The 19,741-nt window shown below is 31.7% G+C and overlaps 1 protein-coding gene across 1 annotated transcript in view; it reads right to left on the bottom strand.

Moving 5' to 3' along the window:
* The window catches only part of LOC139497798 (uncharacterized), a 112,253-nt gene that overhangs the window by 61,677 nt on the left and 30,835 nt on the right, over nucleotides 1–19,741 (bottom strand). The window contains exons 3-7 of the mRNA XM_071286032.1: nucleotides 14,720–14,803; nucleotides 9,277–9,370; nucleotides 8,619–8,717; nucleotides 7,469–7,606; nucleotides 6,072–6,179 (exon numbers count right to left, since the gene is read on the bottom strand). Coding sequence (XP_071142133.1) covers nucleotides 6,072–6,179; nucleotides 7,469–7,606; nucleotides 8,619–8,717; nucleotides 9,277–9,370; nucleotides 14,720–14,745 — 465 coding nt within the window. The 5' untranslated portion in view covers nucleotides 14,746–14,803. The remainder of the gene's footprint in view (nucleotides 1–6,071; nucleotides 6,180–7,468; nucleotides 7,607–8,618; nucleotides 8,718–9,276; nucleotides 9,371–14,719; nucleotides 14,804–19,741) is intronic.

The raw sequence follows: 19,741 nt of genomic DNA, 5'->3' as shown, positions 1-19,741 counted from the left end.
AACGACGACGGACGACGACGACGACGGACGACGGACGCCAAGTGATGGGAAAAGCTCACTTGGCCCTTCGGGCCAGGTGAGCTAAAAATGTAAGTACATTTTTAGATTCAGCATATCAAAGAACCCAAAGGATTCAATTCTTGTTAAAATCAAACTAAGTTTAATTTTTGACCCTTTGGACCTTAATGTAGACCAATTTAAAAACCGGACCAAAAATTAAGAATCTACATACACAGTTAGATTTGGCATATCAAAGAACCCCTATTATTTAATTTTCGATGAAATCGAACAAAGTTTAATTTTCGACCCTTTGGGCCCCTTATTCCTAATCTGTTGGGACCAAAACTCCCAAAATCAATCCCAACTTTCCTTTTATGGTCATAAACCTTGTGTTTTAATTTGATAGATTTCTATTTACTTATACTGAAGTTATGGTGCAAAAAACAAGAAATATACTTATTTGGGCCCCTTTTTGGTCCCTAATTCCTAAACTGTTGGGATCTCATCTCCAAAAATCAATCCCAACCTTCCTTTTGTGGTCATAAACTTTGTGTCAAAACATCACTGATTTCTATTTATTTAAACTAAAGTTATAGTGTGAAAACCTAGAAAATACTTATTTGGGCCCTTTTTGGCCCCTAATTCCTAAACTGTTGGGACCAAAACTTCCAAAATCAATCCCAACCTTCCTTTCATGGTCATAAACCTTGTGTTTAAATTTCATACATTTCTATTTACTTTAAAAACTAAAGTTTTGTTTGACAATTTGTTTACACTGACTTTAATTACAGCCAGTATGCATATGATAGTCTATGTTCTTGTGTTTTATAGTAAAACTTAGACATTCAAATCTATATAACTTTTTCATATTTTAAGTCCAATTTAAATAATCATATGACTTTTAACTATAGCCTTTAAATAGAATCCAACCATATCTTATACATCATTTTAGTGATTCATTACTTAAGGCCAGACTTTTTTTATTATCTGTTTAACGAGATCCGCCGACTCTACCTTTCCCGATTTCAGAATAAAAATAAAAGTAGCACTTCTTACTTTTATTATTATTTTTCCCACCGACTGTTACGAAATCCTCAGAAAAAAATAAAATGTGTTGTTCACGATACTCGCTTTCAGTCAATTTCGTTATCGGTAGTATTTAATTTTTACCAAGTCAGTGAAACAGCAATTTTCATTTAAAAGTAAAGAAATGCAAGGCATAAACGATATATTTTCTTCTAAAAGATTTTTAAGCTGGTGGCATGCTTTTCATACTTGCCAAGTTACATGAGAGCGACGGTACGTCAAATCATTCTAACTTTCGGCAAAATCAGTTATTACTTCATCAGAACTTGATGAAATTAGCCTCAAGTAAACTTGTCATCCATGTATTGCATTAGAAACGTCATATTCCTTTCCAAATAGCGTATCAAACATCGTTTATTTTTGTAAATTTTTCTTCGTCCGACATTTAAATTTGTAGAACTACGGATCGGAATCGGGATTTCATCGGAAACGGACCCGCTATGACCGAAATCCGGATTCTTGCGATAATGACTACAGACGCATGAATGCCACTGCTGACAGACAAAAATTGATCCCAAAAGGGAAAATTATGCATTCCACACGCATTAACATACTTTTGGTTAGATCTTCTTGATTAATGTATATATATATTTCCATGTATAAGCATTGTTTCAATTTATAGGTTAAAGTTGCTTAACTCTGGGACTATTACACCAGAGACATATACACATGTGTATATAGACATATATACCCATGTGTATATATATGTCTCTGCATACACTAAGAGGTTCCTGACTGGGTGACTGGTATATACATATATAGTGTATATGCAGCGAGGTTGATATATTTGAGTGGTGCCATGGATCTATATTAGTGGAAATACAGAATCAAAACATAGTTTTTAAGTTTATATTAATAGAAGGGTTAACCAGAGACATATATAAACATATAGTTTATATATGTCTCTGGTTAACCCTTCTGGGTTAATATGCTTGTCTGTTCTCATTTCATTGTTCTTGTATTTTGATAAATTCTAAATAAAAAAAAACTAGAGGCTCTAAAGAGCCTGTGTCGCTCACCTTGGTCTATGTGACTATTAAACAAAGGAAGCAGATGGATTCATGACAAAATTGTATTTTGGTGATGGTGATGTGTTTGTACATCTTACTTTACTGAATATCCTTGCTGCTTACAATTATCTCTATCTATGATGAACCTGGCCCAGTAGTTTTAGTGGAAAATGTTAGTAAAAATTTACAATTTTATAAAAATTGTTGAAAAATGACTATAAAGGACAATAACTACTTAGGGGGTCAATTGACCATTTAGGTCATCTTGACTTATTTGTAAATTTTACTTTGCTGAACATTATTGCTGTTTACAGTATATCTCTATCTATAATAATATTCAAGACAATAACCAACTAGAGGCTCTAAAGAGCCTGTGTCGCTCACCTTGGTCTATGTGAATATTAAACAATGGACATAGATGGATTCATGACAAAATTGTGTTTTGGTGATGGTGATGTGTTTGTAGATCTTACTCTACTAAACATTCTTGCTGCTTACAATTATCTCTATCTATAACAGTACTTTCTGTGGAAAATGTTATTGAAAATCTTCAAATTTTAAGAAAATTGTTAAAAATTGACTATGAAGGGCAATAACTCCTTAGGGGGTCAATTGACTATTTTGGTCATACTGACTTATTTTTAGTTCTTACTTTGCTGTACATTATTGCTGTTTACAGTTTATCTCTATCTATAATAATATTCAAGATAATAACAAAAAAACAGCAAAATTTCCTCAAAATTACCAATTCAGGGGCAGCAACCTAACAACCGATTATCCGATTCATCTGAAAATTCCAGGGCAGATAGATCGTGACCTGATCAACAATTTTACTTCTTGTCAGATTTGCTCTTAATGCTTTGGTTTTTGAGTTATAAGCCAAAAACTGCATTTTACCCCCATGTTCTATTTTTAGCCATGGCGGCCATCATGGTTTGTTGGCTGAGTTACCGGACACATGTTTTTAACTAGATACCCCAATGATGATTATGGCAAAGTTTGGTTAAATTTGGCCCAGTAGTTTCAGAGGAGAAGATTTTTCTAAAAGATTACTAAGATTTACGAAAAATGGTTAAAAATTGACTATTAAGGGCAATAACTCCTAAAGTGGTCAACTGACCATTTTGGTCATGTTGACTTATTTGTAGATCTTACTTTGCTGAACATTATTGCTGTTTACAGTTTATCTCTATCTATAATAATATTCAAGATAATAACCAAAACAGCAAAATTTCCTTAAAATTACCATTTCAGGGGCAGCAACCCAACAACGAAATGTCCTATTCATCTGAAAATTTCAGGGCAGATAGATCTTGACCTGTTGAACAATATTACCCCATATCAGATTTGCTCTAAATGCTTTGGTTTTTGAGTTATAAGCCAAAAACTGCATTTTACCCCTATGTTCTATTTTTAGCCATGGCGGCCATCTTGGTTGGTTGGCCGGGTCACCGGACACATTTTTTAAACTAGATACCCCAATGATGATTGTGGCCAAGTTTGGTTTAATTTGGCCCAGTAGTTTTAGAGGAGAAGATTTTTGTAAAAGTTAACAACGACAACGGACGACGCACAACGGACGCAAAGTGATGGGAAAAGCTCACTTGGACCTTCGGGCCAGGCGAGCTAAAAAAAGTCACTTATAATGGTTTTATTTTTATTTTTAGTGTCGACTCGACCAATTTTGCACTTTTATTTTTTTTTTATTTCGCCCCCTCGACCCTAATTTTTTACAAATTTTCTCGTTAAACAGATAAAATAAAAAGTCTGGCCTAATAGTTGAACACTGGTCATATACTATACAAATATAGCCTTTGTATGAGGTCTATACAAGGATATATTGACCTGAAAGAAGTATATGTAACACTCAAAAACGTGTCCTTCCCCCCAAACGTGTCCGATACTCCTAAACGTGTCCACATCGACGTCACTGAACTGCAAAACATGTCTAGTTGTACAAAGAGCGTCAAACGCGGCGTGTCATTTGTATTGTTTAACGTGTCCATTTTTTAATAAACACCCAAACGTGCCCAATCCCCCAAACTTGTCCTATAACATAAAGGGAACTAAAAGATAAAATACTGATATTCCGTTAAAATAAAACTGTCCTTTTCCGCTCCAAAAAAATATACTTTAATTTCGAGTTACGATTAGTGTAGATTCCTAATAACCGTAAAGTGTAAATTTTTAATAACTGTACACAATTCATTTAGGCCTAATCCCAAATTCCCGGAATAATTAAGGTACTAAAAAATCCAAGAGTTCCGGCAAATATTCTTCCGCATCTCATTATATAACTTATCCAAAGTATGTTGTCGTCCTGTCCATGCATGAAATATTTGCCACTGGACGTAGTTTCTCTTGTTTGCGTGTATTTAAGTGATGTTCGAAACTAAAAGTTCATAATATAAATCCTTACTAACAGTTTATAATTTTTAGAGCTTTTTTTTCCATTTTTTGAGAGAATCAAATAGTTTCTTAGTGAAGTTATAAAAAAAATCGGTCTTTATTTTTAAGTTTAACGAATGTTTATCACGAATAATCGTAAACAAATTTAGGCCCGTTCCTAAATCCCCGGTATGATAATAAAACTTATGTAAAGTATGTATTGTTAATATGATATCTTTCAAATAATTCATGAAATATTTGGCACTGGACTTATGACTCTTGTTTGTATGTCTTCACTTTAGTAGTGATGCTGGAAATCTAAAATTTATTAAAATACCTGATAACCAGTTTATGATTTGAATATCTTTTAAAATATCAGAACTGTTGAAAAAAAGGGAAGTCAATTCTTTTAAAATCCTACCGTGCAGTATTCGCGGATTACAGCTGATTTCCTAATGCTTGCAAAGTAAAACTTTGTTTGGCTTGCTTGCTTTGTTTGTGTAATTGTTAATACAATCTTTGTAAATAAGATTGACATCTTTAAACAATATATATAGGCATAGTTTAACCTGAATATATTGTATTTGAATTTAATTGGGTGTTATCCTATGGTAAACGCTTAATTCAACTGAACTAGAATTGTTTGTACATGTTTGTGCGCTCTAAACGAGCATAATACTTGCAACTGGACTATAAGCAATTTCAGTCAAAAGTCGATTTATATGTTACAGATTAAATTTGCAATAACAACCGGCATTGAACCAACTAATACTAATAAATGACCACTTCATCAACTGTGTCCCCCATTAAAGAATTGCCGTAAAAGTTATTGATTTTATTCATGTATTAGCGCTAAAAGACTTGAGACGTTCTGGCGTTAAATAGTGGACACGTTTTGGCGAATAACAATTTTCGGACACGTTTAGGGGTTATAAAATCAGACACGTTTGGGGAATATTGGATATTACGGACACGTTTAGGGAGAATAGACACGTTTGGGGGAATCGGACACGTTTGGGGGACAGGACACGTTTGAGAGTGTTACATATTGACTGAGGACGAAGTCCGAGGATCGATATACTTCTTTGGGTCGATATATCCTGTATTGACCTCATACAAAGGCTATATTTATTATATTATTAATTTCCGACCATGTTTGCATCAAAATCGTCATTTAGGTTTGTTGGAACTTTATAGATATTACATTGTCTCCTTGACAATAACAACATATTAGTTGTTATTTCATTTACTTTTTTTTTTACATATAGTTGTTATTTCATTTACTTATTTTTTGGACATCTTATGTATTTGAAGATTTTGTTTCGTCAAATAATCGATCACAGATATCATTTGTTTCAAAACGTTAAACAATATCCTGAAATTCATTACATGACGTCACAAAGTACATTGTATATCGGTTTTTAGATATTCTAAAAATAACCGTGCAATATGCTTTTTGCCCGTCAATATGCTTTTTGCTATCCGCCGTTTTCTCTCTACCTTCGAAAATATAGTTTAACATGTGACTATCCCTAAACGAATCAAATTTGTTAAAATATACGAATTATTAATATTATAAAATATTACCTTATGTGTTGTAACCAAGGGACTTGCACCTCCTTGTTCTATCAGACATCTTGTGATCTGTAGATATCCCTCCCTAGCAGCCCAATGTAAAGCTGTGTATCCATCTCTCTATAATATAACCAAATAACATGTAAATATTATGTACAATACTTTGTTGTCAATATCAATAATATACAACATATCCTACAACTGACATTAAAACTTGTCTGATAAACTGGACAATGTTTTGTAATATAAATATAAACAAAATATATATCACATGAACCAATGGTCAAAACTAAATAAAATGACCAGTCACACTTTGTATTTATATTGTATAAAAACAATAAATAAACTAGTTTTGTTGTGAAATGTCAAAACTTCCATTAAACCTGATATCTTAAAAAAAACATTTTTTTTCAAGAAATGTGTAAAATAATTATATCAACGGATTCAGTAGAACAAAACAAGTAAAATGAGACCCCACTTTATATGATTCTTACACATATTTGTTTCGTTAAAACTGTCTAATTAACATCAGGAATTAGTGTAGATTCAGTATAATCATTCATTCTAATAAAATATTTTTTTTTAAGAAACATGAAAAGGAGTTATATTTTCTAATTCAGAACAATAATACGAGTAAAATGAGACCCCACTTGATATAATTATTACAAATATTTGTTCATTAAAACTGTCTAATTAACAACATGATTTAGTGTAGATTAATAGTAATGTGATCAGACTAAGTAGATAACATACCTCTGTGATGTCGATCTTACATCCTCTATCAATGAGAAGACGACAGATCTCCAGGTGTCCATTCCTGGCAGCCTTCATTAATGCTGTCTCTCCATTACCCTGGAATAATACAACTGACATCAAAACTTGTCTGATAAACTGGACAATGTTGTGTAATAAATATAAACAAAATATATATCACATGAATCAGTGGTCAAAACTGAATAAAATGACCAGTCACACTTGTATTTATATTCTACATAAACAACACATAAACATGTTTTGTTGTGAAATGTCAAAACTTCCATTAAACCTGATATCTTAAAAAATTTTTTTTTCAAGAAATGAGTAAAATAATTATATCAATGGATTCAGTAGAACAAAACAAACAAAATGAGACCCCACTTTATATGATTCTTACACATATTTGTTTATTAAATCTGTCTGATTAACAACAGGAATTAGTGTAGATTCAGTATAATTATTTATTTTAATAAAATATTTTTTTTAAGAAACATGAAACAGAGTAATATTTTCTAATTCAGAACAATAATAGAGTAAAATGAGACCCCACTTGATATAATTATTACAAATATTTGTTCATTAAAACTGTCTTATTAACAACATGATTTAGTGTAGATTAATAGTAATGTAATCAGACTAAGTAGATAACATACTGATGTGATGTCGATCTTACATCCTCTATCAATGAGGAGACGACAGATCTCCAGGTGTCCTCTCATGGCAGCCTCCATTAATGCTGTCTGTCCTAACTCCTGGAATAATACAACTGACATCAAAACTTGTCTGATAAACTGGACAATGTTGTGTAATAAATATAAACAAAATATATATCACATGAATCAGAGGTCAAAACTGAATAAAATGACCAGTCACACTTTGTATTTATATTGTATATAAACAAACAATGAACATGTTTTGTTGTGAAATGTCAAAACTTCCATTAAACCTGATATTTTAAAAAAAATATTTTTTTCAAGAAATGTGTAAAATAATTATATCAATGGATTCAGTAGAACAAAACAAGCAAAATGAGACCCCACTTTATATGATTCTTACACATATTTGTTTGTTAAAACTGTCTAATTAACAACAGGCTTCATGTAGATTTAGTATAATCATTCATTTTAATAAAAAAAAAAATTTTTTAAGAAACATGAAAAGGAGTAATATTTTCTGATTCAGAACAATAATACGAGTAAAATGAGACCCCACTTTATATAATTATTACAAATATTTGTTCATTAAACCTGTCTAATTAACAACATGATTTTGTGTAGATTAATAGTAATGTGATCAGACTAAGTAGATAACATACATCTGTGATGTCGATCTTACATCCTCTATCAATGAGAAGACGACAGATCTCCAGGTGTCCTCTGCTGGCAGCCCTCACTAATGCTGTCCATCCTCCTACCTGGAATAATACAACTGACATCAAAACTTGTCTGATAAACTGGACAATGTTGTGTAATAAATATAAACAAAATATATATCATATGAATCAGTGGTCAAAACTGAATAAAATGACCAGTCACACTTGTATTTATATTTTATATAAACAATAACTAAACATGTTTTGTTGTGAAATGTCAAAACTTCCATTAAACCTGATAACTTAAAAAAATATTTTTTTCAAGAAATGTGTAAAATAATTATATCAATGGATTCAGTAGAACAAAACAAGTAAAATTAGACCCCACTTTATATGATTCTTACAAATATTTGTTCATTAAACCTGTCTAATTAACAACATGATTTAGTGTAGATTAATAGTAATGTGATCAGACTAAGTAGATAACATACTGTTGTGATGTCGATCTTACATCCTGTATCAATGAGGAGACGACAGATCTCCAGGTGTCCTCTACTGGCAGCAAACATTAATGCTGTATATCCATCTCTCTGGAATAATACAACTGACATCAAAACTTGTCTGATAAACTGGACAATGTTGTGTAATAAATATAAACAAAATATATATCATATGAATCAGTGGTCAAAACTGAATAAAATGACCAGTCACACTTGTATTTATATTGTATATAAACAAACAATAAACATGTTTTGTTGTGAAATGTCAAAACTTCCATTAAACCTGATAACTTAAAAAAATATTTTTTTCAAGAAATGTGTAAAATAATTATATCAATGGATTCAGTAGAACAAAACAAGTAAAATGAGACCCCACTTTATATGATTCTTACAAATATTTGTTCATTAAACCTGTCTGATTAACAACATGATTTAGTGTAGATTCAGTATAATTGTTCATTTTAATAAAATATTTTTTTTAAGAAATATGAAAAGGAGTAATATTTTCTGATTCAGAACAATAATACGAGTAAAATGAGACCCCACTTGATATAACTATTACAAATATTTGTTCATTAAACTTGTCTAATTAATAACATGATTTAGTGTAGATTAATAGTAACGTGATCAGACTAAGTAGATAACATACCCTTGTGATGTCGATCTTACATCCTCTATCAATGAGGAGTCTACAGATCTCCAGTTGTCCTCCATAGGCAGCAAACATTAATGCTGTCCATCCTCTAACCTGGAATAATACAACTGACATCAAAACTTGTCTGATAAACTGGACAATGTTGTGTAATAAATATAAACAAAATATATATCATATGAATCAGTGGTCAAAACTGAATAAAATGACCAGTCACACCTGTATTTATATTGATCATAAACAACAAATAAACAACTGGTTTTTTTTTGTGAGATGTCAAAACTTCCATCAGAACTGTCATGTTAATTTTTTTTTTGGTTTTTTTTAAGAAATGAATAAAATATTTATATCAATGGATTCATTACAATTCTCTGAGTAAAATGACATCTCACTTTATACAATTCTAACAAGTATTTGTTAATATAATGATTAAATCTGTCTGATTAACATGATTCAGAATAATGATCAATTTTTTAAAAAGTAACTTTTTCAAAGAAATATGAAAAATAGTTACATTTCCTGATTTAGCACTAGGAGACAAACAAAATGAGACCCCACTTTATATGATTCTTACAATTATTTGTTGTCCATTCAACCTGTTTAATTAACAACACAATTTTGTATATATTAAGGAATGTGGTCGAAGTGAAGCAATAACATACATGTGTGATATTTGTTTTACACCCGCTGTAAAACCTTGGTGTAAAAAATGTTCTTGTAAATATTTAAATTAAGAACTTTATCAACTATAATTCAAAACAAACAAAAACAATTAATGAGAGAAAAAAAATATCTTTACATACTTTTTTTTCTCTCTTTTAAACTGTTAAATTAAAAACAGATTTTGATTTAATATCGAATTCAGTATAATGATATAAATATCAGTTTCCATACAGATATATTATTATATTAGGTTCTGAAGTAATTTGTAGTTGTGTGTTTTATACCGCAGTTGTACAATCTGTTACGTTCTGAAGTAACTTGTATTTGTATGTTTATACTGCTGGTGTACAATCTGTTATGTTCTGAAGTAACTTGTAGTTTTATGTTTTATACTGCTAGTGTACAATCTGTTATGTTCTGAAGTAACTTGTGGTTGTGTGTTTTATTCTGCTAATGTACAATCTGTTATGTTCTGAAGAAACTTGTGGTTGTGTGTTTTATACTGCTAATGTACAATCTGTTGTGTTCTGAAGTAACTTGTGGTTGTGTGTTTTATACTGCTAATGTACAATCTGTTATGTTCTGAAGTAACTTGTGGTTGTGTGTTTTATACTGCTAATGCACAATCTGTTATGTTCTGAAGTAACTTGTGGTTGTGTGTTTTATACTGCTAATGTACAATCTGTTATGTTATGAAGTAACTTGTGGTTGTGTGTTTTATAAGGCAAATGTACAATCTGTTATGTTCTGAAGTAACTTGTGGTTGTGTCTTTTATACTGCTAATGCACAATCTGTTATGTTCTGAAGTAACTTGTGGTTGTGTTTTATACTGCTAATGTACAATCTGTTATGTTCTGAAGTAACTTGTGGTTGTGTGTTTTATATTGCCAATGTACAATCTGTTATATTCTGAAGAAACTTGTGGTTGTGTGTTTTATACTGCTAATGCACAATCTGTTATGTTCTGAAGTAACTTTTGGTTGTGTGTTTTATACTGCTAATGTACAATCTGTTATGTTCTGAAGTAATTTGTGGTTGTGTGTTTTACACTGCTGGTGTACAATCTGTTATGTTCTGAAGTAACTTGTGGTTGTGTGTTTTATACTGCTAATGTACAATCTGTTATGTTCTGAAGTAACTTGTGGTTGTGTGTTTTATTCTGCTAGTGTACAATCTGTAATGTTCAGAAGTAACTTGTGGTTGTGTGTTTTATACTGCTAATGTACAATCTGTTATATTCTGAAGTAACTTGTGGTTGTGTGTTTTATACTGCTAATGTACAATCTGTTATGTTCTGAAGTAACTTGTGGTTGTGTGTTTTATTCTGCTAGTGTACAATCTGTAATGTTCAGAAGTAACTTGTGGTTGTGTGTTTTATACTGCTAATGTACAATCTGTTATGTTCTGAAGTAACTTGTGGTTGTGTTTTATACTGCTAATGCACAATCTGTTATGTTCTGAAGTAACTTGTGGTTGTGTGTTTTATACTGCTAATGTACAATCTGTTATGTTCTGAAGTAACTTGTGGTTGTGTGTTTAATACGGCTAATGTACAATCTGTTATGTTCTGAAGTAACTTGTGGTTGTGTCTTTTATACTGATAATGCACAATCTGTTATGTTCTGAAGTAACTTGTGGTTGTTTTATACTGCTAATGTACAATCTGTTATGTTCTGAAGTAACTTGTGGTTGTGTGTTTTATACTGCTAATGCACAATCTGTTATGTTCTGAAGTAACTTTTGGTTGTGTGTTTTATACTGCTAATGTACAATCTGTTATGTTCTGAAGTAACTTGTGGTTGTGTGTTTTACACTGCTGGTGTACAATCTGTTATGTTCTGAAGTAACTTGTATTTGTATATTGATACTGCTTATGTACAATCTGTTATGATTTGAAGTAACTTGTAGTTGTGTGTTTTATACTGCTAGTGTACAATCTGTAATGTTCTGAAGTAACTTGTGGTTGTGTGTTTTATACTGCTAATGTACAATCTGTTATGTTCTGAAGTAACATGTAGCTATGTGTTTTATACTGCTAATGTACAATCTGTTATGTTCTGAGGTAACTTGTAGTTGTATATTTTATACTGCTTGTATACAATCTGTTATGTTCTGAGGTAACTTGTAGTTGTATATTTTATACTGCTTGTTTACAATCTGTTATGTTCTGAAGTAACTTGTAGTTTGTGTTTTATACTACTTATGTACAATCTGTTATGTTCTGAGGTAACTTGTAGTTGTATATTTTATACTGCTTGTGTACAATTTGTTATGTTCTGAGGTAACTTGTAGTTGTGTGTTTTATACTGCTTATGTACAATCTGTTATGTTGTGAGGTAACTTGTAGTTATGTGTTTTATACTGCGTATGTACAATTTGTTATGTTCTGAAGTAATTTGTAGTTGTGTGTTTTATACTGCTAATGTACAATCTGTTATGTTCTGAGTAATTTGTAGTTGTGTGTTTTATACTGCTGGTGTACAATCTATTATGTTCTGAAGTAACTTGTATTTGTATGTTTATACTGCTTATGTACAATCTGTTATATTCTGAAGTAACTTGTGGTTGTGTGTTTTATACTGCTAGTGTACAATCTGTTATGTTCTGAGGTGACTTGTAGTTGTATATTTTATACTGCTTGTGTACAATCTGTTATGTTCTGAGGTAACTTGTAGTTGTATATTTTATACTGCTTGTGTACAATCTGTTATGTTCTGAGGTAACTTGTAGTTGTATATTTTATACTGCTTGTGTACAATCTGTTATGTACTGAGGTTACTTTTATTTGTATGTTTATACTGTTTCTGTACAATGTTATGTTCTGAAGTAACTTGTAATTATGTGTTTTATACTGCTATGTACAATCTGTTATGTTCTGAGGTAACTTGTAGTTATGTGTTTTATACTGCCAATGTACAATCTGTTATGTTCTGAAGTAACTTGTGGTTGTGTGTTTTATACTGCTAATGCACAATCTGTTATGTTCTGAAGTAACTTGTGGTTGTGTGTTTTATACTGCCAATGTACAATCTGTTATGTTCTGAAGAAACTTGTGGTTGTGTGTTTTATACTGCTAATGCACAATCTGTTATGTTCTGAAGTAACTTGTGGTTGTGTGTTTTATACTGCTAATGTACAATCTGTTATGTTCTGAAGTAACTTGTGGTTGTGTGTTTTACACTGCTGGTGTACAATCTGTTATGTTCTGAAGTAACTTGTATTTGTATGTTTATACTGCTTTTGTACAATTTGTTATGTTCTGAGGTAACTTGTAGTTATGTGTTTTATACTGCTTATGTACAATCTGTTATGTTCTGAGGTAACTTGTAGTTATGCGTTTTATACTGCTTATGTACAATTTGTTATGTTCTGAAGTAACATGTAGCTATGTGTTTTATACTGCTAATGTACAATCTGTTATGTTCTGAGGTAACTTGTAGTTGTATATTTTATACTGCTTGTTTACAATCTATTATGTTCTGAAGTAACTTGTATTTGTATGTTTATACTGCTTATGTACAATCTGTTATGTTCTGAAGTAACTTGTGGTTGTGTGTTTTATACTGCTAATGTACAATCTGTTATGTTCTGAAGTTACTTGCAGTTGCATATTTTATACTGCTAATGTACAATCTATTATGTTCTGAGGTAACTTGTAGTTGTATATTTTATACTGCTTGTGTAGAATCTGATTTGTTCTGAGGTAACTTGTTGTTGTATATTTTATACTGCTTGTGTAGAATCTGTTATGTTCTGAGGTTACTTTTATTTGTATGTTTATACTGCTTGTGTACAATGTTATGTTCTGAAGTAACTTGTAATTATGTGTTTTATACTGCTTATGTACAATCTGTTATGTTCTGAGGTAACTTGTAGTTATGTGTTTTATACTGCTTATGTACAATCTGTTATGTTCTGAGGTAACTTGTAGTTGTATATTTTATACTGCTTGTGTACAATTTGTTATGTTCTGAGGTAACTTGTAGTTATGTGTTTTATACAGCTTATGTACAATCTGTTATGCTGAGAAGTAATTTGTAGTTGTATATTTTATACTGCTAATGTACAATCTGTTATGTTCTGAGGTAACTTGTATTTGTATGTTTATACTGCTTATGTACAATCTGTTATGTTCTGAGTAACTTGTGGTTGTGTGTTTTATACTGCTAATGTACAATCTGTTATGTTCTGAAGTAACTTGTAGTTTTGTGTTTTTTTCACTGCTTATGTACAATTTGTTATGTTCTGAAGTAAATTGTAGGTGTGTGTTTTATGCTGTTGGTGTACAATTTGTTATGTTCTGAAGTAATTTGTAGTTGTGTGTTTTATATTTCTGATGTACAATTTGTTCTGTTCTGAAGTAACTTGTAGTTGTGTGTTTTTTTACTGCTTATGTACAATCTGTTATGTTCTGAAGTAACTTGTAGTTGTGTGTTTTATACTGCTGGTGTACAATTTGTTTTGTTCTGAAGTAATTTGTAGAACTTTGTTTTATACTGCTTATGTACAATCTGTTATGTTCTGAAGCAACTTGTTTTTTATTTTTTATACTTCTGTTATTATAGTTCTAAAGTAAATTGTTGTCGTGTGTTTATGTACAATATTCAACATTTTGAAGTTACTTGTAGTTTTCACTGTTTCACTGTGCTCTAATTTTAAGTAACATGTAGTTTTGTGTCTTTTTTTTGTTCATGTACCTTAAAAGGCTGTATCTTCAAATGATTTTTCTATGAATTATTAAAATAAGGTAGTTTTGAATGTGACTATTTTACTTACATCTTGATAATCAATGTCTGCACCATTCTGTAGGCTTAATTCTAAGGCTTCTATTTCTCCTTTCCTAGCAGCTGTAGTAAGTTTCTGTAAGTATAACATAGAAATTACATTTAATCTTGATAATCAATGTCTGCACCATTCTGTAGACATAATTTTAAGGCTTCTACATCTCCCTTCCAAGCAGCTGTAGTACGTTTCTGTAAGTATAACATAGAAATTACAATTAATCTTGATAATCAATGTCTGCACCATTCTGTAGACATAATTTTAAGGCTTCTATATCTCTATTCCCAGCAGCTGTAGTGAGTTTCTGTAAGTAAACCGTAATAAAAACAAGTGAAACTGCGAGCTACTGCTCACTGATGATACCCCCGCCGCAAGTGGATAATATTAATAGTGTAAAAATATGCAAGTGTTCGGTAAACAGGAAGTTGTCGAGTGATGAATCTGAAAACGCATCACACGGTATAGCTGACTTATATAAATCCTGAAACCAAATTTCAGAAATCCTTGTATTGTAGTTCCTGAGAAAAATGTGACGAAAATTTTCAACTTGGCTGTCATGTGTAAAATCATACAAGTGTTCGGTAAACAGGAAGTTGTCTAGTGATGAATCTGAAAACGCATCACACGGTATGGCTGACATATATAAATGTTGATACCAAATTACAGAAAGGGTGGATGTGTAGTTCCTGAGAAAAATGTGACGAAAATTTTCAACTTGGCTATCATGTGTAAAATCATACAAGTGTTCGGTAAACAGGAAGTTGTCAAGTGATCAATCTGAAAACGCATCACACGGTATAGCTGACTTAGATAAACCCTGAAACCAAATTTCAGAAATCCTTGTATTGTAGTTCCTGAGAAAAATGTGACGAAAATTTTCAACTTGGCTATCATGTGTAAAATCATACAAGTGTTCGGTAAACAGGAAGTTGTCAAGTGATCAATCTGAAAACGCATCACACGGTATAGCTGACTTAGATAAACCCTGAAACCAAATTTCAGAAATCCTTGTATTGTAGTTCCTGAGAAAAATGTGACGAAAATTTTCAACTTGGCTATCATGTGTAAAATCATAAAAGTGTTCGGTAAACAGGAAGTTGTCAAGTGATGAATCTGAAAACGCATCACACGGTATGGCTGACATATATAAATGTTGATACCAAATTACAGAAAGGGTGGATGTGTAGTTCCTGAGAAAAATGTGACGAAAGTTTCATGGGACGGACTGACGGACGGACGGCACGACGGACGGACGGACGGACAGACAGAGGTAAAACAGTATACCCCCTCCTATTTTAAAGCGGGGGTATAATATATTGTAATGAATGTCCTTACTGTTAAATTAGGTAATAATTATGTTTTCTTCTGTTTAGCAATGACTACATAAATCAGTAGTATCCTTCCTTCAAATAACAGACAGAGAGGAATTCTTTTAATAGCATAAAATTGTTGGGATTTATGCATTTTATATTATCAAGAAAAACACCAAGAGTGCACACACTGAAATGTCTCGCCTTACATTAACCAAGAAAACTAAACATTGACCAATGAACCATGAAAATGAGGTCAAGGCATGTACAGCTAACAATTCTTCCAAACAATAGATATAGTTGACCTATTGGTTATAGTTTAAGAAAACCAGACCAAAACACAAAAACTTAACACTGAGCAATGAACTGTGAAAATGAGGTCAAGGTCAAATAAAACCTGTGCGATTGACATATACATCATAAAATATTTCCATACAACAAATATAGTTGACATACATGACATATTGCATAAAGTATTAAATAAAAAGACCAAAACTCAAAAACTGAACTTTGACCACTGAACCATGAAAATGAGGTCATGGTCAGATGACACCTGCCAGCTAGACATGTACACCTTACAATCATTCCATACACCAAATATGGTAGACCTATTGCATACAGTATAAGAAAAACAGACCAAAACACAAAAACCTTACTGTAACCACTGAACCATGAAAATGAGTTCAAGGTCAGATGACACCTGCCAGTTATACATATACACTTGACGGTCCTTCGATACACTGAATATACTAGATCTATTGCTTATAGTATCTGAGATATGGACCTGACCACCAAAACTTAACCTTGTTCACTGATTCATGAAATGAGGTCGAGGTCAAGTGAAAACTGTCTAACGGACATGAAGACCTTGCAAGGTACACACATACCAAATGAACCATATGGAAATGAGGTCAAGGACATTGGACATGTGACTGACGGAAACTTCATAACATGAGGCATCTGTAACAAAGTATGAAGCATCCAGTTCTTCAACCTTCTAAAATATAAAGCTTTTAAGACGTTAGCCGCCATCGGATCACTACCCCTATGTCGAGCTTTCTTTACTCTTGTTAACCTTCAAAATTTTTTTTTTTTTTATAAAATCATGGACTAGATTTGGCATATCATTGAATTTTCTTTCTTGTAGTATTTTCTGGACTTTGACCTTTGTCCTTTTAAAGATATGTTATACACTTAGTCCTTTAGTTGCCCCTACTTTTGTCCTTTTTAAGACATGTAGTTGTGTTTTTCATTCACTAAGTCCTTTAATTGCCTTTTGAAGACATGTAGTTGTGTTTCATTCACTTAGTCCTTTAATTGCCCCTATGTACTTTCTCATCCTTTTTCATATCAGCTAGTATAAATCTCTCTATTGACTAACTTAAAGAGATACATATATAAATGTATGTAGACTGAATAAATGTAGATGTGGGATATAAGGCCACGGTTTTTTAATTTGTTGGTTTACGGATTTTTCTCATAAAAAAGTCGGGTCGGTCGGTCGGAAAAAAAAAGAAAAAAAAATATCTTTCAAAACAGAAAAATATGCAAAATAAATATATATTTCACCTTACTTAACAAAATGTTTGTCTTATTTGCTGTTTTGTAATCATTTCTTAACATTTCGTTCGATGAAATATTATTGATCAGTGATCATGAACATCGCATGACATCGTTTAATAACTTCCTGTAAAAAAGAGGGGTTGCACAGACAAAGACGAAATTAAATCGTCATTTCACAAACAAGAAAAACAGATTCCCGTAGCTCTCAATCAATTCCAGAAAACTTGGTAAATAATGATCTTCAGTTACAAAAACTGATAAAGAAAAAAAAATGTAAAAACGTCGTACAAAAATAAGTTTCAACACACGTGTCGAAAAACGTAATAGACTCGTCCACTGGAAAAACGACAATATCAGGTTAATTAGTTGTCATGCAATCTGGTTTTTATCCCAATGATTGATAATATGAAACAAGAAAATTTCAAATGATTTGTTAATATTCAGTACTTTAATTGATGTTATTCCACCTGTCAACATTTGGACAAGTCTATTTCTCCGAGATGATGCATCTTACGGACTGATGACAAATAAGGGAAACGAACTTATTTTTGTAATAGGTTTTCAACACAGGTTTCGTTCCGCAAAATTATTTGCGCAAAAGACATGTCAAGGTCAGTTATAATTCATTTGTCTATTTTTAGAAACGTAAATTGGAAGTTTTATTTTTCACAACAGAAAGTGTTATCAACTTTGTTAATGATTAATGCATTTTATTTTATAAAAAAAGAAAATTTTAATTATTTTTCAGGGATACTGCATTGATAAGGGTCGGCGGGAATAAAAAAGCATGAAAAGTCAATTTTATTTTTATTCTGAAAATCGGCAAAATCAGGTCGGCGGATCCGTAAACCAACAAATAAAAAAACCGTGGCCTAATAAAGCAATGAGAATGTAACCTAACAAGAAAAAAAGTGTGTTGTATCAGTCGGCTCTTTATACCATAAAATAGATTGGTCTTATTCAACTCACATGAACTTAACAATGGCAATTAAGGGGAGATAACTTCTGTATTTTTTTTTTATGTAGAAAAATTGTCCCAATATTTTTTTCAAATAACTGTACAGACCTACTTAGAGTTACAAATAAACAAGGATTCTGAAGGTACTACATAAATAATACACTATCTCCCACCACCTACTTTTAGAATCTTTTATTCACCTTGCACCTTGCTTTGTCCCAGTTTTGATTTTTTTTGTTTTTGGAATAAGTAGTTTGGTAGTTCACTTAGAATTCTACTAGTTTTTATCTCAAGTTATCACATACTTGTATCTAATTGTACACTAATGGGGAACAAAACTACAAATGACAAGGAGACTATTAAGTAAATCTTACCTCATTCCAACTTTCCATTATAGCCTTAAAATAGAAAAGAAAAGTTATATTTAAAAATGTTTAATGTATACTGTTGAGTTTTAATTGAGGTATTTGTGTTATTGCCAATTGAAAAAACATGATCACTATGGGTGGTAAAATACTGACCTAATCATGCTAATATTTTCATCTTCTTATTTCATTCAAATAATATATAATAGCATTGAAACAGTCATGTATCTCAACTTTTCTGCACTATTTAAAGTTTAATAATGAACTGAACTCAAAACCTTGAAGATCTAATCACATACCTGAATGAGATACAAATGTATTCTACAAGCAGGGTGTGACTGAATGAGGTACAAATGTATTCTACAAGCAGGGTGTGACTGAATGAGGTACAAATGTATTCTACAAGCAGGGTGTGACTGAATGAGGTACAAATGTATTCTACAAGCAGGGTGTGACTGAATGAGGTACAAATGTTTTTTACAAGCAGGGTGTGACTGAATGAGGTACAAATGTATTCTACAAGCAGGGTGTGACTTTTTCCATCAAACACCAGAACATCTATTGCACTTTCCCAGGTCTAAGAATGTCAAAAGTTTTATTTACCAGCATTATGACACACATAAAGAACAATATTAAATATCATATTGCAGCTTCTCGAAACACTGTCTATAATCAACTAGATCAGTCACATTAAATTCAATCATTTTTTATTCTGTATGTGCCTGTTGAAAGACAGGACCTATAACGTAGTGGCTGTATTTAGAAGCTGTGTATTCTGCATACAGGGTGTGACTCTTTCCACAGACAGGACCTATAACGT

Source organism: Mytilus edulis, chromosome 12, assembly GCF_963676685.1.
Source record: "Mytilus edulis chromosome 12, xbMytEdul2.2, whole genome shotgun sequence".
In the NCBI taxonomy this organism is placed as follows: Eukaryota; Metazoa; Mollusca; class Bivalvia; order Mytilida; family Mytilidae; genus Mytilus; species Mytilus edulis.
This window is presented reverse-complemented; position numbering and strand designations above follow the sequence as displayed.